This window comes from Pithys albifrons, chromosome 23, assembly GCF_047495875.1.
Source record: "Pithys albifrons albifrons isolate INPA30051 chromosome 23, PitAlb_v1, whole genome shotgun sequence".
In the NCBI taxonomy this organism is placed as follows: domain Eukaryota; kingdom Metazoa; phylum Chordata; class Aves; order Passeriformes; family Thamnophilidae; genus Pithys; species Pithys albifrons.
In genome coordinates this window covers 3662110-3688961 of record NC_092480.1, presented here as the reverse complement: position 1 = coordinate 3688961, position 26852 = coordinate 3662110, and the positions used below count along the sequence as shown (strand labels likewise).

Below are 26852 nucleotides of genomic sequence, written 5' to 3'. Positions count from 1 at the left end.
AGTGGGAGAAGACTCCACCAAAACTGCTGGGTCAGTGGAGGGGCTGAGCCCATCTTCTGCCCCACAGGGACGCCTCGGGTGAGAAATGTACTCTACAGGTGTTAAATGCTGCTTTTAGGACTGAAGCTTTAGCTTGTGCTCACCCCATGGCATATCAGAGCTTCATACAGAGCTTGTATTTGCTTAATATATATCAGTAGATTGCTTTAAAACATAGTTTTGCAATTAGAAACTATCACCAACAACCTTCGAACCTTACTGATCTGTCACAGTTTGTATTAATAAAAGTGTTATTCTGTGAACTGTTGAGTCCTTGCAGTTGCCAGCAGGACCTGCTGAGGGGTCTTGGCTGTGTTGAGTGCCCCCTAAAAGGGTGGTTGAGGTGCCCTCTGACCCTGTGAATCTCTTGGGGAAGGGTCTTGTTGTGAGGTGCTGACAGACTGTGGGTCTTCACTTTCCTGGGGGCACCAACAGGCAAAAATCCAAACTCCCACAAATGGTTTGCCTCATTCTGCAGGCAGGGAAACTGGGGCAGAGGCAGCATCAGGATACAACTGGTCAATGGTCAATGACAGATCCAGGCACAAACAGACCTCTCATGACTTCCAGCTCCCAAGCCAGGACTTTGCTTCCCATCTGAAGGGGCCAAGCAGTGAAACAGCTCACAGCAGTCCCAGCTCCACACTTCAGCTTTCAGAGAGAGAAACAGCACCTGATAAATTTTACCTTGCCTGAATTTGCCTTTCCATGCTTTTACTCCTGTGTACATGAGGCAGAGAATGTTTGGAGAAGCCTCACTGCTGCCTCATCCACCTCAACTCAAGGCTCTCAGCAAGCACTGGCTGCAGAATTCCAGAACAGTGCCAAGCACTTTGCCCTTCACTTGACATTTATGAGGCTGCTGAAGGACTGGAGAAGGAGAGCAAGGTGATTTCACCATCTGATAAGGAGAAAAGGCAATTTTGGAGCAAAACAAATGATTAGGATTCAATTAGCCCAAATAATGTGCAGCCCAAGGAGAGACCTGAAGGAAAGATTCGGGTGTTGGCAGCAAACTCTGCAAAGTGCAGCATCTTCATGGCTCAAGTCAAAGAACTCCTCTGTCTGGTTGTCCTCAGAGAGGTTTCAATAAGCACATCTATATTAGAAAGTAAAATTACAGATGTTTATTCAAATTTAAAGCAAAAGTTGATGTCAAAAGCCAACCACATAACAAACAAAAATCACTTAAGGGGTGTTTTTGCCAGTCTGTCATCACAGAGCTACAGCAAACCAAATCTCAGACCAAGGGCTTCATAATGGCTCAGTTTTTCTTCAAATAGTCTCCTTCCACTGTAATTTCATACTTTGCTTTTGCTAAAATAGCCACTTCAGCTGTGCTTTCCCCCATGGCAGCACTGAAGGGATGAATTCAGCGTGGCACTGTGCAGGCCAGGATAAAAACTGGGAATGAGCTGATCTTGGGGCTATTTCTGGCTCAGCTGGTGCCCACGAGGACAGTCTGGCCAAGGGAATTGCATGCAAGATTTTTTTTCCTTGACATCAGTGCACTTGGATTAGGCTCCTCTCTGCTTACTGTGGCTTCTTCCCACTACTGAAAAGCCCAGATAAATTAGCACAAAACCTGCTATTAACCCCTTAGTAACTGTGAACTGCAAAAGCATTGACAAATAAATCTCCCAGTACTGCTCAAAGTTGTTCTTCCAGTCACCTGACACATCATCTTCCTATTGAAAGGATAGAAATTGTACTTTCAGGACAGAGGTTCAGAATGTTCTGGATACAGGGAGAGATGAGCAACCCATTAATAAAGGTTTCCTCTTCCTACCACACTGACAGCGAACGGGAACATCCTGATTTTTAATATCCATTTGCAGAATTTATAAAGAGTGAAAGCCTCTTCTTTCCAAAATGCCAGAGCCATATTTATATGTATGTGGGTCATCTCTGATGGATTTTAGAGGCGAATTATCAGCACCTATTTCTTCCTTTTGAATAAAAAGCACAAAGAAAGATGTAGGCGCAGAAAAATCAATGTCAGAAAACACTAAAATGCAACATTTTAACCTGTAATGTGAAGGTCAAACAGCACAATATGCACCACAGCACAATTATGTAACTTCAGCAGAACTCTTTTATTGGGCTTCTCCAGAAACTGAGGAAAAATTGATTTGGAAATCCAATTTCATTTGGAATCACTTGCAACGCCACGGAACGAAGTCCATTGTCACTGCACACAGCAGCTCTGGGAGGCTCTGCAGCACCAACGAGAAACTGGAAGTGATTTAAACAGCTTCATCCTTTCCTCAGGTAATTAAGGAGGCAAGAATCCCAAACACCCACGTTTGTCACCTTTCTGTATCACAGCAAGTACCAGTTCTCTGGAGCTGAGGACAGAACACATCCCTCCCATCCCTTTTTCAATACCCTGTTATTTCAGACTTCAAAGAAGTCACAGGACTGGGCTGTGAGAGCAGAGCTAGGTAGGACCAGTGCTTATAAACCCCTCCCTCACCTCCTCCATGCCCTGAGACACTTCCCAACCAAAGGAAAGGGCAGGTGTTCCAGCCTGGACTGGGCACAAAGAGCCCCTGAAGCCACAACCTTACAGAAAGCAGAACTGAAGCTGCCTAAAGTTAATCTTCACTGCTCCCTGACATCAAACAACTTCTAATTTTAGCTCTGCTGTTCTGTAACCCTACCTAGTTCCCATCCCACCCCCACAACTACATAATAGATCCTTCCCTCAGATAAGTAGGGTGTTGGAACATTGAGAGGTTTTTTTCTCACCCACAGGCACTAGCAGAAAAATGAATTACAGATTTATTTTTAGGCAGAGCCTTTGGCCCTTATTTTCTCAGTGGGTTCCATATAGCAGGTTCTGTGGCTCAGAAATATTCCAATCAACAAATCAGCACAAGCAATGCAGAAGGAACCACCAAAGGAAGAACATCAGATGAGAAGGGTTTTGTTCATTTATGGGACATTCAGTTCAGCTACCAGCTTGTTTCTGTCCCTGAAATTCTCTTCTTGCATTTCACAGAATCACAGGATATTCTGAGTTGCAAGGGACCCACAGGGATCATCAAGTCCAGCTCCTAAGTGCATGGCCCATCCAGGGATCAAACCCACAGCCTTGGTGTTATTAGCACCATTTGATTCTCATTTTTCATAAAAGATCTCAATTAGTGTCTATCTGTGCTGGATTATGAGTTCCCCAAAACTCCCAATAAGGAAGAGCAGGGCAAGCAAGGGGAGGGAAAGCCTGCCCTGCTGTAGTGTCTGGCTTTCCAAAATCTAAGGGCCTGGCTGATTACAATCCCTAAGGATCTGTGAGATAACAGTGATGTCAGCCTGGAAGCAAAAGTTCTCTCTCGCAATACCATGTCACAACACACAGACGTCCGCAGTGGCATGAGAATATTCCCCTGTGCCACAAAAATGACTTATTCAACTAAGACTCCAGGCCCTGATCAAACAAATCCATGTTGTCACAGGAATTCAGGGACTGCAGCATCATTCCTGGTCCCGGGATGCTGTAGCAGCACAGTGTGATGCTGCCCTGGTCCATCGGGACATTGCATCATGCCCCAGTCCCGTTCTGATGTCATCCCCAGCCTCCTGCTGTGCTGCAGAGCCCTGTGACCACCCCGAGCCTCCCCGGCAGCAGCGACGCCGGCAGACACGACCAGATGGTGGTGAGATCACTTTGGGCAGAATTAGGTGGCGTACTGCAAAAATGCATGAGATCCTGGTAGGGATCAGCACGTTGGCTTGTGCCAAAGCAAGGCTGCACCAAGCCCAGGGGTGCCCAGAGGTTCCCTGCTCAAACACACTGTGTTATTTTGTGCAGTCTCACAGCAAGGAATGGACTAAACCAGGCAATTCCTGAGTGTCAGAGCAGGCTGCTCCTGCTGGCAGCATTCTGTCCCTGTGCTGCTGCCCTTCCTGCTGCACACTGAAATCATGTGTCTTTTTTCCATTTTTTTTCCACTGCTTTTAACCTCAGCAGTGCCACCCAGAACAGGAACAGCCACTCCTACCCCAGCCAAAGGATCTGTTTTTATCCCATGCACTGGATGTGGTTTTTTCCTTTAGATAGATACTAAACCCTGTAGAGCCATTTCACTGCAAATATTGAGGCTGCACAACCCCATTAAAGAACCCCAAGCAAGTTTGACAAGCAGCAAAGACCAGGGAGCTCTGCATTCTGTACTTGGATCTGTGCTCCTCTAGAACCACAGGAATCAGTCCAGCAGTGACACATACATATATTTGGGTGAAACAGAACCTGAAATAACACCTTTAACTCACCTTTCTGAGCCTGGATATTGCAGCACAACCAAATAAATAAAACTGCCTAGAGGGGGAACACAGTAACTACTGGAAAGATGCAAAATGCTGAATAATTAAAGGAGGGAAGAAATCAGAGTGTTTGACTTGTACCTCTTTGGGATTCTGGGGAAGATGAAGGGGGATGCTGAAGAGGCAGCCCAAGAGGGGAATGGTCAGCATCTTTCAAGTCTTTCCATGAGAGCCAGGAGAACAGATTGGGATTCTTCCTGAGAACAAACAGAGGGACCCAGGACAGCCCAGAGTCCCCCAGACCCTGCCTGGATCCCGAGAAACTCAGAGGGAAGAGCGTCACCTACTGAAGCACAGCCAGCATTTCCTCCAGCACTGGATAATCTGCTTATGTCCCCATCCAGCCCCTGAATCCACCTCCCTCCCCTGCTTAACTCTCGAGCCTGACAAAATTCCCAGCCTGGCTTCAACGTGCACCGCTAGAAACGCTGTGACAGAGCTGGGCACACAGAAGCTCCCAGTCCCACGGGTAACAAGGCAGCGGGTGGAGAGGGACGGAGAGGGGCGCAGTGGGGGCCGTGTCAGTGCAGATCCACACGCTCACAGCATCCCTGACACATGCTCTGCTCTCCCGGTACTACGCTCAGCTATTATGCAACTCCTCAGCCCCAACTGCACAGCACAGAAAGCAGCGAATCAGTGGGCTTTTTTTTTTTTTTTAAGAAAAAGAAGGGGAAAAAAATCATGTAATATTTTCAAAGCTAATAGCTGTCTCATTTGTGGGGTCTGTGTAACACACAGCCATGTACACACAGGCAAAATTCAAAGGCTGTCAGTGTAATTAAATGAAAGGCAGAATTACAGAAATTAGGAAAAGAGATGACCTATTGAGTCATCCCTGGCTCTAGTCCGTCCCCTGGGGCCCAGTACAAGATGCTTCCTAGTGCTATGCTGTAGTGCTTTTATTTTTTACACAGCAAAAAAAAAAAAATAAAAATAGCAACAATAAATAAAACAACAAATAAAAAATAACTTTCCTGGTTTCTCACACTGTACAGGCGAAGATCTCAAAGCATTACATTCATACTGATGCAAACCAGCACACTTGAGAGCGAGGCTGTTATTTCTATGATTACTTCCTTTTTCATTACACAGAAAAGGATTAAGAAAAAGAAACAGGCCTTCCCATTGCTCTTGTCCTCCACTTCAACCCAAATTACGAAGTCACATTCCACTGTTAACTACAGAACAGTTTCCCATCTGATAAAGTTCTGATTAAATCAATTTTATCATAATAATTCAGACTTTTTATTCCAACTACGTAGTTTTGGAATACTTGAGATTTAAACCAGTTTTGATATACTCAAGATTTTATATAAGTCTTTCTTGGTCAAGTTTATATTAGACAGATATAATTGCATTCATGTCTATTATATATGTATATATTTACATACCCATGTAAAATACCATCTTCACCAATAAAAATATTTACATGTGAACATTTTAGACATACACACACAGCTTTGTTAATCGACTTTCACCCACACAATGTTTTCTTTCACTGCCCACTTATCCAAACCTGGAGAGTTTCCCCCCAAAACACCCCGGAACGAGCAAAGAATTAACGAGCACTTTGGTACCTTCCTGGAAGCTCTCGGCTCCCAACTCTGACACGTCCTTACAGCAACATGCCAGGAAGGTGCGTCCCCAAAAGCAGCTATTTAAAGGACAAACCGAGCAGGAGCCATTCCACGCACGCAGCATTCAAAACAAATTTTTTTCCACTTTTCCTCGGGGAAAAAAAAAGCAACAAAAACTGCACATGCTTATTTTCTCTGCGTGCAAACATCCCCCAAGCCCCGGCGCTCAGGTGAGCACACACGGATGCCGATTCATGCCCAAGCCGGGCTGGGAGAGGAGGAGGAGGGGTGGCGGCAGCGGGGAGGAAGATGCAGCCGGAGCGGAGGGAGGATCGCGGCATCACAGCCCTGGCGCAGAGATGCCCGGACAGGAGCTGCCCATGGCTGTTCCCTCCTTCCCAGCCGCATCCCGGCGCTGCCCGCGATGTCCCCCCGGGTGATGCTGCGGCGGCCGCAGCGCCGGGAACTTGCCGGAGCGCATCCCTGTCCCCGCAGCGTGGCCCCTCTCGGGGAGAGGGATTTCGGGGAGCGGGGCGAGCTTACCAGGCGAGCTTGAACCCTTTCATTAGTACAGCCACGATAATCCGCTGCCCGTGTCCTTGTCTGCCCACTGACAGCTCCAGAGGTCCCAGGACATATTGGAGGAGCCCCGGGCGGCGAGCGGAGCGCGGGGAGCGCCGAGCCCCATGCGCTGAGTCCCCCGCGCCGGGGCACGGCCGCCCCCCGGCCCCGGAGCACCCCCAGCCCCCCGCCGACAGGCTCAGGGCTCCCCGCAGCAGCAGCGCCAGCGGCTGAGCCGCCCCGCTCTCTGCTGAGCATGTGCAGCAGCGGCGGGACCGCAGCATCCCATGGCATCCGCGCTGCCCGCCGCGACACGTCGCGACAGCGCCGGGAGACGGGGATGCGCCTGCTTCCCCTCCCCGGCAGTCACATCCCTAGCCCTGGCTCTCTCCCCTCCCTGAGGGCAGTCATGGAACCGTGGAATCGAGTTTGTATCAATCAAGGATGTGTTAAGGGGGTGGAATGGACTGTAAGGATCATCTCGTTCCACCCCCCTACCACGGGCAGGGACACCTCCCACCACACCAGGTTGATCCAACCTGGCCTTGAACACTTCCAGGGATGGGGCAGCCACAGCCTCCCCGGGCAATCCATTCCATTGCCTCGCCAGCCTCATGGTAAAGAACTTCTTTATATCGATATTATTTCTTTATATAGGTATTTTATATCTAATCTAAATTTCCTGACTCAATTTGTATCCATTACTCCTTGTCCTACCAGTTCCTAACAGAGAGTCCCTCTCCAGCTTCCCCCAAGAGAAGAGAGTTGGTCTCCCCACGGCTCACCCAAGGCGTAACCGACCTCTTCTCTGAACAAGCTGAGGAACAACTGCCACACAGAGCAAAGGGAAACCGAATTTCCTAATGGAAACTGAAATCTTCGGAGGGGCAGGGGACAAGTTCCCTCACAGGAGATGAAATAGGGGGTATCTTATCTCGTGACACCCACTGCCAGCTCTTGCACACATGGAACAAGTGAGCCGTTGTTGGCTCGTTACTTATCAGAGCAGAGCCAAGGCCCCATGGACCAGAGATCTTCTGCACCACAGCACCCACAGGGCAGGGTCTGACAGAAAGGGAGAAGTGCCAGTTATTGCATTACCACCCACATTTCCTCCAATACACTGTGCTTTTTCTGGGAATTCTTCTATTCATCTTGCAGGATCTAAACACAGCTCCAAGCACACGAGTTGTTAGGGAATGGGGCAGTATATCTCAAATAAGTATTTCTTAGTAAAGGATTGTGTAAAGTACTTCAAAAAGTGAAGCCTGGGAATGTCCAAAGATGAACATACACACTTTTACTCCATACAGAGATCTCTGAACATGTTTGGCCTTGGGAGAGGAATAGTCTTGCCTGTGAACCCTACAGGCACTTATCAGTTCCAGGGGTGGTAGAGGAAAGAGCTACGTGTAAATAAAGACTCTGCTGTCAGTGCCAGTGGAGCTGAAGTTTCAGAAACTGTGTAGGTAACACTGAAACGGGGAGCTCAGTTGCAAGGGGAAAACTGAGCTCAGTCCTAAGTCCCCCCAAAATGCTTCCCAAACACGTGTGAGTTGTTGCACTCTGCTTCACTGCTAAATGTCATTTACTGCAGGAAGAAGAAACTAGCGTGGAACTGCAGCCTGTGCAGAATCATCTTCCACTCCATTTGTGAAGGCAAGTGTGGACAACACGTGCAGGAGAGCCCCAAGGCAGGTGGGGAGATCCCAAACACCTGCTGTGACAAATGATTCCAACAGGAAGTTTGCAACACACCTTTCCATTTATTTCTGGACAAAAAGCATTAATTTAGCCATAAAGCTGGGCACACACATTTCCACATGACAAAAAAAAAACCATTCAGATCTTACTCCACATAATCCCAGACTCAGCCCTCATTAGGTCCAGCCTATACCGGCTTGGACTCGGCTTTTCTCCATGAGATGCTCTGCGTCTGTGGCCTGCAGGTTGTCAAGGAGGGAAGCAAATCACAATGCTGTAAAATGGGTCAGGAGACCTGCAAGCTTGGCAAATCTAGGACAGACTAATGCTGCAGAGTCACATGTTTGGAAATCAAAGCTCAGGCAAGAAAGGTATTAAGAGATAAGCAGTCATGCACTTTTTTTGCCTTTTCCAAATAACGTGAGGGTTGGGAAATTATCAAAGGAGACAGATCACTCAGAAGGTGTTTGTTTAAACATCTGTCTGGCAGGTGCAGCCACCTCTGCCACAATTCACCCAGGAGCTGCTCTCCAAAATCCTCACAGCAGGACCCTCCAAGTGGCTGTGGGTCACCCACCATCTCTGGTGACCCCCAAGCAGGTGTCACTGCGATTTGCAATCCCAATTCCACATTCACTTGACTGGTCCATCTGTGTCAGCTAATGCTGCATGGACAAGCCCTCCCCTTTCCTCCATCCTTTGCACGTAACTATTCCAGTGGGGGAGAAAAAAAAAGATATTAAAATTTAAATAAGGTAGCAAAAAAGCCTGTGTAGATATCAAGAGAGACAGGCTATGCAAAGCCACCCTGTCCACCTCCACAGTGCTAAGAATACTTATAAGTCGCAGGCAAGTAGAATTCCAGATAAATTATCTACCTACTCCATCCCAAGCATCCATCCCACAAAGCAGGAAAATGGGAAAAGGGAAGAAAGCAGTCAGGACTGTGGGTTGACACATCCAAACCATTTCTGGCTCTGCCTCACACCTCTGTTTTGAAAATGGGAAGCCCTGTAATCCCTGTCTTCTCACTCAGCTGGGCATCCACATGTTGTAAGGAGACATTCAGAAAGGGGTTGCAAAAAGTGTCATGGATATATTGGCTTGGTCTGTATAAATGTTGATGAGTGACAATATCTTTGATGGTCACGTTTTGCACGAAAAGAGCTTTCCCAAGCCATTGTTATTTTGGTAAAAAGTCATTTTCCATATGAATCATCAAAAATAGTAATAAAAGCATAAACAGTGGGTTTGAGTTTGTTTGCATGTTTTCTGAAAATAAACACTGCAGCTGAACTGAGCAGCAGCTGTGAAAGATGTGGAGGTGCCCTTTACCTCTGCTGAGGAAGGCTGGAGGCTCCCAAGTGCAATTGTTTCCCTAAAACACCAGGATCAGACAAGGTGAGGGCCTAAAACTTCTGTGCCCACTTCTCAAGGGCCAGTTCTTCCTCCCTCACCCACCCACATCCCTGATCACAGGATGTGCAGCTGTGGCTGCCACCTCTGAGTCCCAAAGCTGCATCTTTTGCCTCTTCCTTGCTCTTATTTCCTTCTCCTTTCCTTTCCTTCCTTATTTTATATCCCTCCTCCATCAACTAGTTCATAACATTTTTCCTCACTGCCTTCACATCTTTGAGTTGTGTCTGTTCTCATTTTTCTTCACTGCCTTCTCATCTTTGACTTGTGATTTCAGTCATCACATCACTTCCTTTCCCCCAACCAACAATTTTTCATTACTTCTTCCCATACCCATCTCTTTTATTTTTTTATTTATTTATATTTGACCTGTTTACAGAGCCAGATGAATATTTTCACCCTTCATACACTATGTTAGGTCAGAGGTCCATTTTCCCTTCTAGCCATAAACTCTGTAAATCAAATTATTTTATTGGAATATCATTCTGATTGTTTGGGGAAAAGATCCTTTTTATTATGTGCATCATTTGCTAAGCATAAACAATAAATAATAACAAGACAAGTTTATAGTGTGCTGTCCTGCCTCATCCCCTGCCCTTTCCCCCAGGCAAAATTCTCATAAACTTCAAAAAAGATTAAATGAGATAATTTGAATCCTGGCCTAATGCCAGTAATAGTTGAAGTATTTCTGGTCCAGAGCAGGAATGCCATGGACAGAGCCAGCCTCCCTTGTGGCTCCTGGTTGCTTCCAGCACCAGTCAGGACAAGGAAATCAAGCAGCACACACAGACACTAAAAACACCAACAAAGTAAAACCCATGCAGAACTTTCTCAAACTGAAGAAAGACTTGGAAATTCTAAGCCACAGGGAAAAAAAACGGTTGGAAGAAAAGACCGGATGTTTTCCTGACCTGTAAGTACAAACTGTCAAGGCCTCATGAATTTTCAAAGTTTGGGCTGGAATACACAAAACCAGAGTTACTTTTTTTTTTCCCCTGACCTCCTACTTGGATGAAAGAAATTCTAAATGGTCCTGTCCAGATAAAACAGTGCTTTACATGCCCTCTGAACAGGCAGGAACATCTGTGCAAAGTGACAGGCATGAATTAGGTCTTGGTGTTCTCTTGCCTTCTGTCAGATGGAAGAAAAAAGGGAATTTTTGTGCAGCTTTTTTGCCACCGCCCTCCTCAGGGCCTGGGTGGGAGCTGGAAGCACTGAGGCAGCTACAGAAATTAAAATTCATACAACAATATACAATATTTAGCACTGTTTTATTCACATACAGCTATTTTGCATTACCTATTGTCTTTTTCCCCTCACACACACTTCTCTCCCAGCAATCCCAGCCAGGTGCTCTCCAGTAAAATCCAAGGAAATCACCTCCAAGCAAAAGCTCTGTGGTGCAGAAACAGGCACCTTGTCTGCCTTTACTCATCATTCCTGTTACAGCTCAGAAGAGAAACATTCCCTTCAAGATGGAACAAGCAAGTCAGGTGCTTAAATACCTCCCCACACACCCTAAAAGGTCTGAGGACTTTCCATGACTGTACTTGCAGCACAGACAACAAGAACCTTTCACAGCTGGGGAGATAAAAAGCATTTCAGTGATTTATGCTCCTCACTTTCACTGGTTGATTACCTGGGAAGTGATTCATGTTTTCCCAAGAAGCATTTTGACCTGGTTTTCCCCTTCTTCTCCCACTGGTTATCTGCTTTTCCCCTTGGCACTCAGCAAGGAGCAGGGATGAAATAATCAGGGGTTTTACTTTTAGCAGAGCCCCCTGTAAGCGCAGCTGGGAGGTGACACAGCCCCATGTCACTGTCCCAGAGGTGCCCCAGCACATAAAAGGGACAGTTTTCTGAGTCCACCAGCAGGTCTGGAGAGCCCAAAGATGAGCATCAGTGATGGGTTACCTTGAGATTAAAACCACAGGCTACTAAATAGTGAAAAGTACAGTTCTGCTTTTAATGAGCTAAATATGGGACCATTCTTCGTGTCAGGAAATGCCAGTTCTTGAGACACCCTGAAAGGTGCCTCAGCAGAAGAGGAAGCAACAGAGCAACACAATGGAGAGCAGCCCTGGCAGCAACATCCTGGTGCTCCATCCCAGGGCTGCTCTTGGATCATTCCAGGCTGAGAAAACAAATCTGTTAAACCTTCTCAGAAGTTCTTCCAGACTAACCCCAGCAGAAATTAAGCAAAATTAGTATCACCCCTTGGGGGCTCCAAATCAATCGTAACTGACCCCAAGTCAGAAAAGAAAACACACTATGGAAAAACAGTTGGATTTCAACAAAGAATGGGAGACTCAACATCAGCACTTGCTATGGTTGAGTCCAAATAAACCTGTACATATTCCAGTAATATTTACATAACTAATTTCCAAGATGTATCTATTTCAGAAGGTTCACACTAGACTCAGTTTTTCACTCAGCTACATCTCCCTGAAAAGATAAATAGGTTTTAAGTACATTCACACCAAGATGATGCTTTGACACTGCAGATCATGTTTTCCTGTGATTAAAAACAAGAAAGCATAAACAACAGGTACAGACAAAAAGAATTTTCAAGTGGCTTTGTTGTTTCTGTCATTGAAATGTCTGTTTTTCATCACAGAAAAGCTCGAGATGCCCAAAATGCCACCACAGCTCTCACTGGAAAGGAGTGTCACTCAACTGGCTCCGAGGCCACAGACCCTTCAGCATCCTCAGTGGGAATTGTTTCCAAGCCCTCTAAGTGGGTTTGGAGTGACAAACAGTTGAAATTTGAGCAAACATGATAGTGAGGGTGAGTTCACCTTCATAAAGCAACATTTACCCAGAAGTACTCCATCCAATTTATTGACACTGAAAACTCAAAGTCTGCATCGACATTCAACCCAGTCCTGGGGAAAAACAGGGCATCATCCAGGCTCCTGGGATATCCCAGGTTTCTGGGATATGGGATTGAAAAGTGGATGTGGATTTTAGCAGACAACTGTGAAAGGGAAACTCTGTTTGAATTCTAGCTGAGACATAAGCCCTTCCATCTACTAACAGCACCAAGGGGGAGGTTTTAACCATGGGCTTGTAAGCCCAGGAAGAAGTTGGTTCCTGGAACACAACATGCCATGTCTCCATGTTCCTGCATCCAGCCAGGCCAAGCTCAAAAGCAGGGGGTTATAACCACTCTGCAAGCTCTGCCTCTCTTCAACCAGCCTTAACTTCAGACCCTACTGAGAAAAAAAAAGAAAAAAAGCACATTTTTCAGGCACATTCCCTGCACTTCAACCTTGCTCTGATCCCAAGGAGTCACACTGGTGCTACAAAGACCTGCTCTGTGGTCCTTGCCAAGATGTGCAACCACTCAGTGGTGACAGCCTTGTGCTTCCCAGGTCACCAAACCATCCTGAAGCCGTTTCTACCTCACAAGCCCCTCTCAATCCATCCAGGTCCATTCCCAGATTTCCAGGCTGCCAGCCCACAGGAAAAGCAGAACCCACAGCCCGGTAAAAGCAGCAGCAGAGGCAACAGAGAAGCCTCACAGAAAAGGGCGGATGCATCCACAAGCTCGAATTACTTTCTCACTCGACACTCTCCCGAGATCCTTTTCCAAAAAAAAGAAAGAGGCTGCCAGAAGGAATTTCTCGGTCCCTGGGAGTGGAAAGCTGCCCCTAAAGCACCATCTAGTGTCACTGTCTCATTCAGCAGGCTCTGCCAGCATCCCTGCTCCCACCTCAGAATGCCAGGGCAGGATCACAACCTCCCTCATTTCCCTCCCTCCCACCCCCGACCTTCACCTACGACACCAACATTCCATGATTTTCTCAAACCTTACAACAAAAGCAACACACAGAATGTGGCCACCACGTAACATCCTCCCAGAATTCAAACCCCACACTCAACCCCAGCACTCCCAGCATCAGGTAGGATGGTCAGGAGAAAGTAAAAAGGTTGGGAGACAAAGTAAGAAGTTGCCAAGCGAAACCACTTACGCACAGGGAGGACGGCAGCATTTCCATCCTACCTTTGCTGTCGCCATATCAGACGTCTCCATGTTTTCTGCTTGGCCTATCAGTAAACAAGAGCATTGGAGGAGGGAGAAGGGAGGGGAGAGAAAGGGAAAGTCAAAAGAGGATGAAGAAGAACAAGGCGAACATCTTGACAGGAGGGTGGGAACAATAAGAGTCACTTAAGCGCTAGTTCCAAGCTTTTCCTCCTGCCCCCACAGAAGGGAATCTCAAGCAGATGGTCCCAATTTAGACACTTGTTTGGAGCTTGACACAAGACCTGAGTCATTGCCATGCCCCCAACTCCTCCCCTCTGCCACCACCCAAAGGTCTGAGTGGGATGCTGAGGAGCAGAGAGGACCCTCCTCCAGCTTCCCTTTCAAGCCTGAGTTCCTCAGGCTGAGCTCTGCAGGGAGCAGGGGAACAACCCACCGTCTCCCAGAGTGCTGCTTTATCCCCCTCTCACTGTGCAGGAAGGGAGAGGGACACAACCACCCCCCGGGTGGGTATTCCAGGAGTCAGGAGAAAGGGAGAAAGCAAGTGGGTTCTGGGCAGTGCACAGGTAAGGGAGGAGTGGACTGAAGTGGGGAAGGAAGAGGCAGCTTGAGAAAGGAAAAAAGTGAAAGGGCTCAGCCAGACAGGTGGAGAAGCAACGGTGCAAAACAGGCATACCAGAGAGCATGGAAAGGGAGACTGACACGTGCAGAGAGAAACGCAAGGTGGAGGCTCCTCAGCTGCATCCTGCTGAGAACACTCACCTCAGAGCAACACTGAAATGATGGGGCCCTGACAAGTAACTCTTTGGTGCACACTCAGCTCAGGCTGCCAACATCAAATCCCAGCTAAGGTGAGGCCGGTCCCGGCATCAAGAGGCATCCGTAGCTGCGTGGCCCTGCCGGGATTGGCGGAGCACGGTGACTTCATGCCGCCCCACTCCTCACCCAGCTTCTCCCTCGCATCCTCCCAGCTCCTGCTGGCCTACTTTAGCCCAGGAAATCAGCCTGGAGCCCCTCAGCCAGCCCGGGAACGCTGCACGCAGCTCCCCGGAGCGCGCTGGCACCCGCGAACCAGACAGACGTGAGCAATCCTGGCTGGGAGGGAGGCAGCGAAAACACTGCAGAGCTCAGTCAAATTAAGAGCCTCTGAGGACTAGAAAACATCCCTGCTTGAAAGTGCTTATTCATAGCCTGGTGCAGCGCAGCAGGCAGCACACAGAGCACACAAAGAGCAGGGGCACCGGCAAGGCGCTGACGGCACACGGCACAGTTGGCACACACTGCAGGGCAGCTCAGCCCCTGCAGGACCAGGGCACTGCTGGTCCCCTGGGCACAGCCACAGGGAGCAGACCCAAGGGGTTTGATTGTCTTAAAGATTCCACAGGGCTGGCATCGATCTGCACTGCGTGGGAATAAAACAGATGTTGCCCTCATGCAGATGTGCAATGCAAGAGGGTCCAGAGTTCATAAACAGGCAACAACCCTTAGCACTCAGACTACCTCTGAAAAGGGCCATCAGTATAAAACGTGGCAAAAACTCCTGCCAAGTCCTGCCTTGGCACACAGAAAATGTGTATTTTGCTATGTTTCTGCTGTGATGCATTCATGCTTGCACAAATCAGAGCTGGCACACTGCACCTCAGTGCTCAGAATATACAAATACTCTGAAAGAGAGGAGGGTTACATTGGATATTAGGAAAAAATTCTTCTCTGTGAGGGTGGGCAGGCCCTGGCACAGGGTGCCCAGAGAAGCTGTGGCTGCCCCATCCCTGGAAGTGTCCAAGGCCAGGCTGGACAAGGCTTGGAACAGCCTGGGCTGGTGGGAGGTGTCCCTGCCCATGGCAGGGGGTTTTAACAAGACAAATTTAAGGTCCTTTCCAATCCAAACCATTCTGGGATTTCATGAAATACACCAACCTCGTGCTCTTCAGGGACATAAAGCCCATCTTCTGAACACATATTTCAATCTCCATCCCAAGCATTGCTGTGGATGTAACATAACTGTAACACACCCAACCTGATGCCACAGTGGGTAAAAAAATCACACCACCCAAGCCAGTGCCACTCACTGGGATAAGGACTGTCATCCTTGCTGCCCACTGGATGAATTCCAAATGCCTCCTATGCCATAACACTGACAACAGTAGTCTGAAAAGTAACCTTGAAACATCCAGTGCAGACACAGAGATACACAAACACACTGTGGACAATCTGCTACCCAGTCCCTTTTATGGAGCCACTGATGTCCTTTAATGACTGTCTGCAAGTGTTCACAGCATCGTGGGGAGGAAAAAAACACAACAGCTTCATGACGGACTTGCAGCAAATCCTAAGCTAAAGAACCAGAAAAGCCTTTGTAATTCAGAAAAGGCTGAATTTCCACGTCAGCCTCTTTACAGCAGAGGCTCTCTGCAGTTCCAGCAGCATGCAATAGCTCAGGAACTTAAAAGCAAACAGGAAACATCCCCCGAGGAAGTCCACTGTTGGGAAGGGAACAGCCCACTGTGCCTGAGCTCTGGGTAGGAATTCAAAGCTCTATAAATAGACACAGCAACGGTCCTGTCAGCCTGGGGTCTGAGTTAGTCATTGCCTCCAAAAACCATATTAAAAATCAGAAAATGTTGGTTTTTATAAGCATTACCTGCAAGTGTCACTGTCCCTTCCAACAGTCACACGCTGTCACACTCCGCCACTTGGGCATCCTCTGCATTGAGGTTTTACTGCTGCCCGTCATTCCACCTCTGGCTTTACACTCACCAGAGCAGACTCACCCCTCCAAGATTCAAGGCAGCTGAAATATTTATGTATTCAAGCGCCCACACAGTGCAAAGAAGGGGCTTAGAAGGCTCAGACAGATTAATTCCCTAGGAAAGGTGCATGACCTCAGGCAGAGTGTGTAACATGCCCCCTGTGAGGCACCACTTCAGCCACAGTCTGATTGTCCCATTTGGGAAAAAAGGAAAGCCTGTAGGAGCTGGGGAAGGAATAACCCCCCCTCTGTGGCTCTGTAAAACATGCACACAAAACAAAGCCTGTTAGTGACAGAACCAGTGGGAGGGAAAACTAGAAACAAATTAGGAAATGTTATGGGGAGAAAGAAAGAACTGCTACAAAGAACGCCAGAAGGAAGAGAGAGCTGAACTGGTATGCACCTTCGTGGACAGGTGTACAGATCCCCAGGAAAATGTGCCAGATGGATAAAATCCTGAATCCTTCCTGAAGTCAGCAATGTCCTGCAGCGTTACAGCCTCTGCTGCCAGAGAAAACCACATGGAATCAGCATCTGGGAGCTGAGGCACAACTCCATTTCCCTGGAAAAAACCTCACAGGGGACTCCCCCTTTGCTGCAGCAGCTGGGAAGTCACATGAGACTTCATTTCCAGAAAAAAAAATATGCATTTCACTCTTTGGGCATCATGGGAGCTGTAGTCACTGCCCAGAGCAGAAAAGCCACTGCCCAGAGCTGTGTGACTGCAGATTTGTCAGCTTGGAGTTGTGGAAGGCAGAACAAGGCAGAACAGCATCACAGCACATGGGCAGTGCCTACAGCTATTGGGAGGAAGAGATTAGAGAATCAAAAGGGGAAGAAAAATCATACAGAGGCTTGGAAATAGGAAGAACATACTTTTGTGTCAGAAGAATGAAGGTCAGTATCAGAAGGGCAGAGAAACTGGGATGATTCAGACTGTTCCTGATGCTTTCTTGAGCAATATGATAATCAAAGAGCACTGCTGCTTTCACACTGAGTCTTTTGGCTCTTTTCCCCCTTTCATTTTCTCGCCTGTTTAAACTCTTAACCTTCCATTTGCTTGAGGCTGGTGCAATAACCTCTCCCACCCCAGCACAGACTCACGCACTGTGAAAAGCTGCCTAACAGAGAACTCCATGACTCATGGCACGCCTCTGAGAAAAATTCCCCTTTCATTACAATTCATCAGAAAATGAAAAGTCTTCCTCTAATCTTTCCCTTCCTTCCCAAGGAACTTGCAGCCACCAGTAAGGCAGTAAGACATCAGTACCTTGGGCAGAAATATTATGGGTGATCATTTCCTTTTTCACTTAGGTCAAGAAATTCTGAAGTAACTCCTGGCTTGAAATAAGTCTCACCACACCACAGCCCAACACCTGAACTGAAAAAGATTTTCACTCAGCATAATGCCAAGCATCTGTTTCTCAAAGTCAGAGTACTTTTAAATGCCTGAAGCCAAGTCACTTCAGACCCTTTGTAACTTAAATCTTTCATGTACATCAACCTAAATCTTTATATATGGTGTCCAACAACCTTCAGGCTTTGGGCTGGCACTGCCTAAGGGATCATTCACAGACACACATGGGCACCACACTGGAGAAACCAAATTTCTATGGTCATCTGGACCCATGGGGTGTCTTATGCAAGATCCTATCCTGGGCAAAAACTAACCTAATGTTTCAGATAAATGGGTGAAGTCCCTGCAGCAAGAAGACATAGCACAGTATTTCGGCTTTAAGAATAAAAACCACTGGGGGAATGACTGCAGAGCTGCCAGAGGAAGAGAAAGGTCCTGCATCCTTCATTTCTGAAACCTGAGGCAGAAGAAAGCAGATAAAGCAGGGGCTCAAGACCCAGGTCTGGAACACAAGTTTCCTGTTTGAATAAAGGCACTTCAGCCCAGCAGGCAAAGCCTCCCACAGCCCAAATCACTCACTACCTCTGGCGTGTTTGAGGGCTCTTCCAGGGGCGGTGGCATCAACAACAGGGCAGAACAAAGGCTGGCAGGCTGCAAACAGGACCACAGTGCAGAGGATGCCTCTTGTCCTGCAGTGTCACACACCACAGATCCCTTGGGGAACCCAGAATCAAACTCCTGGGGTCTGAGGGCACTGATGGATGGCAGGAGCTGCACCAAGCAACAGCCTCCTCAAGCTTGTGTAAAGAAGTCTGAGCATTCATGTGTAAACCTGAAGCAAAGGATCCTTTTCCGTTGTAAAGAAATAATGAAATCTTACAACATTAGAAACTTTGTCAGACCCACATCCCTCAAACAGGCCCTTATTCACATGTTCTGTCATTTCAACAAGAGGAAGGGACTCAGGAGAGCAAGCAGGAAACAGCCAAAGATTTAGGGCAGGGCACGTACCAAGGAAAGGAGAGTAAGCAGCAGAGAAGGCTTAAGGAAAAATATTAGGCCAAACTTTTAGGAAAATAGGGGGGAAAATGCAGAGAGGCTCAAGGGTAGACCTTGAGCTGGCACCATCACAATGCCCGCCCTTGGTGCCATGGGGAGACATGCTGCCATCTCATCAGCAAAATGCACAACAAATACTCTGCAAAGGCCAAAGAGAAATGGATGGGAAGAAAAAGAAGGCAAAGGGGAGAAGGAAAAGAGGGAAGGCAGAGGTCAGCGAGCACTCACACGGTTACAGTCATCTGCAGAAATGGGGGAGTCTGTCCAAGGGCCAGCAGGCTCCCAGCAACCTGGGGGAGCGTCGCTGCAGCAGCCAGGGAGCAAACACTGCTGGATTATTCAGAGAGGAGACAATCCCAGCTGGTTTACACACGCACAGCAGCACTGGGGGCAAAGCAGCACAGAGCCGGGACCTCGGGATCCACCGTGGGAGCAGGGAATGCCGCCATGGAGTGCGTGGGGAGGATGGACTGCTGGGCTTGGAGCCACTGCAGCCTGGCCCCAGAGGGAAGCAGCACTGACTGGGCTGAGGAGAAGGCAGAGCTATGGAGAGATCTCCAAGGAGCCTGAGCTCTCCTCTCTGCTCTCAGATTTCTTCCATCACAGGCAATTCAGTTTTAAAGGAACAGCTGCCTTCAAGCCCCTGCCAGATATGCTGCTGCTGCTGGAGGATGCAAAGACCTGAGAGAATTAGGAATTTGAAACAAAGAGGATTTGAGGTTCATGATTATCAGAATGAAATTCTCAAGGCCAGTTAACTCGGGGCAATTAACCAACTACCTTGAACTGGACTGCCCATCACCTGGTGGAGAATCAGACAATTTCTCCCAAGTCTCCTGAAACAGAGGGGGAAAGTCTTGGTGAAAAGCAGGGGTGTTTAGCTCAGAAGGAAGCCAGAGGTTGGCTTGCAGAGGCCACAAATAGATGTTCCAAGCTCATTTTGAATGCTTGGTGTTCCCCCATTTTGACAGCTGACTATGAGGTGTGAAAATGCACATATTTTCCAAGGTAACCACTGCAAATATTTGACTGTGCCAAAGTTCTATAGCACTAAAAGCGTGGAATAGGCCATGAGGAAGTGTGTGTGTGCTGACTGCAGATTTAGGAAAGAGCTCGTTTGCTCAGGAACTCACATTGAGAACAATCTGTAAGACAGGGAGCAGCTATCTTGAAAGAGTAGGAGGATGTTTCAGCAAGGAAATGCAAAGTAACTTGAGTTCCCATCTCAGGCCACTGCCCTTAGATTTCAAGGGAATTTTTCTGCTCCTGCAGAGAATTAAGTAGAAATATCCTGCACTCAGCAGCTGCATTTCAGAAACAGCTGATGACTGTAAACAAAGACCTGCAAAGGTCTCTGTAAGGGCACAGCACAGGCATTCAAGCTGAAGAAAGCAATTCCCAAGTGCTCTTCCACCACTCCCAACCTGCAGAGTCCCAGGGGATGCTGAGGCAGCACCACATGGGTCAGCAGCACTTTGTGCCCCAGCAGAGGGTCAGCCTCCCTCTGTGCATCCATCCAGCTTCCCTGAGCCACCAGCCAGAAAGCCAGGGCTGGGGGCAGTGCTGCCAGCTCTGATTTAGGCATATGTTGTGGTCTGAGATTCTCAAAAACATTGAGGTGGGAGAACAAAAAATATGCTGTGAAAAAGGAACTTACCCTTCAGCACATGCCAGTCCTGTCCACCAATTTATTGGCTCAACAAATGGGTTTTAGCTTGCTTATCCCTGCACTATTTCTCCCCACCTAATACTTGAGTATTTACCTTTTTACACATGTCAAAAAAGTCACTGTATGTTAGAAGATTTTGCCCTTCTTCATGCCCAGGAATTTTAGGAGAAGCTGGAAAGCTTTGGGCTCTTTTTAACAATCAAGGCACATCAAAGCTGTAGCAACCCAAGTGGCTCCTGCCTTGAGACTCCTTTCTCACTGCACTGCTTGGAATTGCAGAGCCCTGGAATAAAGGTGGCAAGAGAGATGCCATTTACTCCTTACAGACACCACAATCAGCAGCTCCATCTGCTAATTTGAATAGTCAGTAAGACACTGTATGGTCCCCTCTTCAGCTGGGATGTCTGTTTGGCTTAACATTTCAGTCTCTTATTGGTCAGTGGATAACACAGGCCCCATTTCCCCCTCCCAGGCACTATTCTGAAATGAAAAACACCCCTTTCAAACTGGATTTTGGCTCCCAAGGCCAAGGTTCTATTACCTGCATTCTCACATACTGTTTGTCTGCTCTATCAGCTGAGTGTTGGTCAGATTTACAGTTTGAGTTCTGCACAACTAAGGTCACCCTTTGCTTCCACTTAAACAGCACATCAGGACCCAAAACATGACCTAAGAATTACTATATGCAACTAATATTACTAACAAACCAGATTTGCAACCATTCATAAGGAAAAGAGATTAGAAAAAAGGATCTTGAAGAGCTGTGCCCCATCCCACCTCATTTTATTTAAACACCTCTTGTTTTCCTGCACTGTATTAATCAGCCACAGCTCACAGAATGGGAATGAGGAACAATGTTCTTTCAGATCATTTCTTTGCAGTGGGGGCACCAGGCACATTCAAGACATGACTCACAAGCACATCTTGCTTTCTGATGACACCTCAGTGAAAATGTTCCCAGCATGAATAAAGGTGGGTTTCTCTGACAGGGAGACAAAGAGGTGTTGCCTACACGGTGCTCTTTCTGAGGGAACCCTGATCAGCAGCATCCATAAGCTCCTGTGAGTGTTATCAGGAGAGAAATTACTGGTACAGTTCAAATTCCCAAATCTTTCAAGTTTGGGCACACGCAATAAAATGTGGAGGACAGTATAGCCCCTAAATGAGTCCCAGGGCATGTCCCAACTTAAAAAGGCATCCCCATCAAATGAAATGTTTCCTACAGCTTGGGAAAGTCTGATCTGGAGATTTAAAGTCAAGTCTGCCATGCAGGTTCTATGGCTGTCACTCCCTGCAGAAACCTGGCCACACTCAACAGAATTAAGCAAAACTCTCCCTTCTCTGCATCTTTGAGCCCCCAGCTCTGGCTGTGAAACCAGTTCAGTTCTCTGAGACTCTCTGATGGCTAATTTTATAGCAGAACTGAAGTTTCAGTGCTGCAACAGAAGCCCACAATGGCCTTGTCTTTACTGATCTTGCCCTTCATTTGGCCAACAACTGGACCATTTTCAGGCAGTCCCAAGAGGGCCTAAGCCAGGCTCAGTGCCAACACACCCCCTCTCAGAATGCCCTCCTTCTCCACATTCGGTCCCAAACGGAAGGAGGTGCAAGCAGAACAAATCTAAATTAGTCTCCTGAACAACCAGCCTCGCTCCAACAGCCAGTTGGCACCTCACAGCAATGTCTGCTTGGGAAAAAAATTCCTGGGTGGAACATGTGAGCAAGGAAAACAAAAGTGAAGTGTGAAACCTTCTGCACCACAGCCACTGCTCCCCTGCAGGGCTCCTTGGCAGAGGCTTTAGCAACACCTGGGTGTTTCCAAGCAGAGAAGGTTCCCTCCCAGGAGCACAGGGTTTGATTTGCTCTCTCTCACACATTGATGGAGGTCCCAGCCCCTCTCTGCCTCTTCTCCATGCACTGCCATAACATTCCATGCCCTCTTGGGAATTTTGATCCATTACTTGAGACACCTTTATTAGATTACTCAAAGGGAAAACAAGCCCTGCAGCCCTGGAACCAGCAGAATAAGGTACTGCACAGATTAAGGAACTAATGAAGCTGCAGCCAAGATTTAGGACATATCAAACACATATCTTAAAACTAACCACACTTCCCCATTTCCTCCATTTAGATATGATCTCGAATGTGATTAACTTTGATTTACAGCAGAGTAAATGTAAACCATGTTGATTTACATTTCATTTTTTTCATGTAAATAATTTTTATATGAGCTCTTGTAAACTGCCACTCACTTCTCCCCTAGATTTGCCCACAGCCTGTTCCTTTCCAGCCTTGGCATTTCCATGCTCACCTCTCTTCACCACTTTGTCTCCTCAGGCTGAGTATGAGTCCAAGGGCTTATTTTTCCTCTGGTTCAATAGCTTAAGTTTTGATTAAAAACACTCTGCATCCTTAAACCTGATGGATGCCTCAGTGCCATGACAAAGAACAAGTCCTTGGATCAAGCAGAAACAGGATCACAAACTTGGAGTCAATCTAGGTGAAAACTCAAGGTAATTCATGCATAACCTCATCTCCTTCCAGGAATTATGGACTCTGTTGTGCCCAAATCTGTGGCTGTCTCCATCTCAGCTTTACCCACCCTCTGAATTACTTTCAATCAAGTATAATTATTTAGACACTTGGTAACTCAGCTCTGCTTGTCTTTGTATTTCCTCAGCTGTGGAACCCAGATTTAATTCACCACTTCTACTTTCCTGTAAGGTAAAAGATGAATTCTCCTTATTTCATAAATAGCAAGATGAAATGACTCACCCAAACTCACCCAGGGAATCAGAAAGCAAAGAACTGAGCCCTAAGTTCATGCACAACCTGCTTCTCTCTGTTCCACTAACTTCTTCCTTCTGAGCCTCTAAAAATACCCATAAAGCACATAATTACCCCCCAAGACAGAACAAAACCTGTGTGGGCCCCCTCAGCATAAACCAGGCATGACAGAGACAGGATCACTTACATGGCTTTGCAGAGGGAAAGCTTTTTCCTCAGGGAAGACACACAGGGATGGCAGACCTGCCTCACTGCTGTGCCACAGGACACCTTCTCAGGGTGTGAGTTCTGGACCATGGCAGCACCTCCCAACACACGAGCCAACAGCAGCACTCACCCCTCAAGAAAAAACATTGCTAGAGACCACTGAATGCATCTGAGGCTGGACAAAATGCTCACTCTTCCCTGAAAACACCTGAGGGTTGGATTGTGGTCCTTAGAAATCCATTGCTGAGTTCACAGCACCAGCAGCACCCCCAGGAACATCTTTAGTTGAGATGCTGGCTGTGCCTGCTCCAGATTCCAGCCACCCTCAGCTCTGTGTTCTTCACTTTTTTAAAATCTCAGAATCAACTTAGCAACTCAGCATCCCTTCCCTTTTGGCTGGGGTGGCTTCTTTCAGCACTTTCCCAGCTGCACTGAGGCTGGTGCAGCTTGTTCCCTGCTCCAAGTGCAGCACAGGCTCCTTCTGCCTGGGATAGCAGAGGCAGAATGCCAAGACAAGGTGCATCTTCCAGCACATAATACAGGGCTCCTGCTCCCCCCTGCACTCAGCTCTTGTCACAGGTCCCAGGGCTGCTGAAACCCTGAGTGATTTGGGCTTTATTTGTTGGGGGTTTTTTTGTTTTGTTATTTGTTTGTTTGTTTTTTAATTGATCAAGTGAAGAGAACTCTCATAGGTCTTTGTAACAGAAGCTCAGAGCTCCAAACCTGTGCCTGGAAGACCTTTTGTTAGTCATCAAAAATACCACCACCATCAGAGCAGAAAGAAAGACCATCCTCGTTCCATTTCTGAGAGTCCAACAGATTTCAAGATGCCTCAGAACAACCTTCAACTGTGTTAATAGAAATAAAACCTTCAACTGTGTTAACAGAAATAAAACCTTCAACTGTGTTAACAGAAAGAAAACCTTCAAGTAGAAATAAAACCTTCAAGAAGTACAACCTTCAACTGTGTTGATAGCAACAACAGACATCAAGCTCTCAAAGGTTCTGTCAGCCTTGTCACTAATTCATGTCCAGCTTCACACCTCATGTGAAACTCTGCCCTGGTTGCAAACACCTTTACCTGTTAGTTAGTCCAGGCTCCACAGCTCCAGGAAGTGGAGTGGAACACACGGAGGAAAAGGTGAGCTACAACCACCAAGTGCTAATTCTGAGCCAGACTCTCTTGGGATATTAATTAGTTCCTCAGCATAAGATGTTCTCTCAAGTGAGTTAATTCCTCAGGAGACGACTCAGCTGCTACTCAGCTCTTACTCAATCCATTGCCCTTTGACTCTGTGGTGGGGGTTCTGAATCCAGTAAGAACTTGCCCTACCACACAGTTAGAAACAGATCTTTGACCTCAGAGAGCTGCTGAGGGCTGAGTTGCAGACCTGAAGCAACACTAATTCAAGGGGATCACTCCCAGATAAAAGCACCCAGAGTGGAGGGTGCCACATCCAGATGCCTCTTGCGACCCACAGTGCAGCAGCATAAAGGAAGCAGCTCCCAAATCTCAGCATCTGCCCTTCTGTGGGCTCACTGTGACCCCCAGTCACAAGCTCAGCTGAGTCAAATACAGCTTAACCAGTAACAAAACAGTGGGAATCCCAGAAACCAAAGTCCAGCTGCAACCCTGAGCCCAGGGATGTTAGCAGGGAAACAGGCCTGCAGGAGCTGGACCAGGGTGGAAAGGCAGTAGTAACTCGGGACTCACAGCTCATGCCCAAAGAAGAAAATTAAAGCAGATTCAGGCTCAAAAGTTTAACCACAATGTACAGCAAAACCCTTCATCATGTGGCTCTGAGCAAAGCAACAGTGATAAATCATGCACAAAAATAAGCAGTCATTTTTCAAGTTTTTGTGCCCATGCTGCAATTTGAAGCAGTCACTAAAGCACAAGAAGTAGAAGAAACTGAAGTACAAGAAACTTCAGTTCCTTCTGGAACTTCCCAACAGCTCTGGATACCTCAGGACTGTCACAGCACACCAGAAGTGAAACAAGAGCCAAGCTCAACAGTGTCTTTGCTGAGGACAAGAACCACATCCAAATTTTGCCATGTGTATTTTTAAAGAGCAGAGCTGCTAATGACCAGCACACAGCAAGTCTGCTCTCCCCCCTCCTCCCAGAGGTGATCCACAGGTTCACTGTGGGATAACAGAAACTTTTAACTCTGTGACTCAGTTTCCCCACAGCTCTTTCAGGCAGGGTCTAATAAACCACATCCCAGCCAGCAACTAGACTGGGCTTAAGGTCCACAAGCCTAAATAAACCTCAAAAAGGATTTTCAAAGTGGTCCAACCTGACTGCAAGTTGCAGTTACAGCAGTTCTAGGTGCAGGCTACTTGAGGAGTTGGATGCATTGTCCCACAAGCTCCACTTTCAAGCTGATGAAAAACACACCTTTTTAGACATTAAGACCAACATAAATCACGTTTCTTGTTAAACAACCCTGGGAAATACAGGGAAAATAAATCAGAGCCCAGAGCAGCTCAGCACATGCAGTTGCAGTGCTGGTTCCAGCCTAGCAGGACCACCTTACCTGTCGTCACGCAGGAAGGGGCTCAGGAACCGGGCAGGGTCGTCATCGTGGCTGCTCTGCTGGCTGCTCTGCTGGCTGCTGCAAGAGGGGACAGGAACACAGCCATCAGTGGAAGCAGGAAACACTCAGGTTTAAATCCTGGATCAAGGAAAACACGAGGTTTGTACTCCAGGGATGCAAAGAGAAAAGACACTGAGTTTTGTCTGATTTACAACTGGCCATGAGTGTTTGGAGTCTCAGTCTCAGTGACACTCTCCTAAGACCTTCCCCAAAATACAGAAGTGATCTTGCACATTTGCTTAGCCAGCATTTCCTCGTGTCCCCCCGCAATTCCTGAACATTCCAACACCAAACTGCTGCATGTTTATTCACTCCCAGTTCCAGGCAGCAGCACAAATTAAAAACCAATGCCTGAAGTGCCAACGCTAAATTTCTGGTGAGACTTGCATGCTGAGCCCACAAGATGTCACTGTCCCTCTTTAAGCGGGTGTTTTGTGGGAGACTTTCTTCTTATTTCCTGCACGTTTATTCCGTGGAGCTGCCCTCACTCCCCTCTAGCAATCCCCAACTGCTCCAAGGACTCATCAGGGTTCCTGCTTCTCCTTGCTGTGGCTTCATTTCTCTGCAAGAAGAAATGTCCTTCTGAGCAGCAGGTAGAGCTGACTCTGCCTTCAGGTGCTCCTGGGCTGGAGTTAATCTGCTTTTCCTGGGTACCACTGACTCTGGAGTCATGGCAACACCATCAGCACAAACTGCACAGTCCTGCCTTGGGACACTTGTCTGAGCACACAGACTGATAAAATTCTGTGGCCTCACTGTTGGTAGGATTTAAACTGTTAAATACAACTAGTTCAGGTACAAACACACAAGGTT

The 26852-nt window shown here is 47.4% G+C and overlaps 1 protein-coding gene across 3 annotated transcripts in view; it reads right to left on the bottom strand.

Annotated features, from left to right (window-relative positions):
• GRAMD1B (GRAM domain containing 1B) overlaps positions 1-26852 on the bottom strand; it is a 91674-nt gene that overhangs the window by 53957 nt on the left and 10865 nt on the right. For 2 of the 3 annotated variants that reach the window (XM_071576062.1, XM_071576061.1), the window contains exon 2: positions 25980-26057. In XM_071576062.1, coding sequence (XP_071432163.1) covers positions 25980-26057 — 78 coding nt within the window. Of the gene's footprint in view, positions 1-6488; positions 6671-25979; positions 26058-26852 lie in introns of those variants that run through there. The other variant, XM_071576063.1, reaches the window with a different exon arrangement.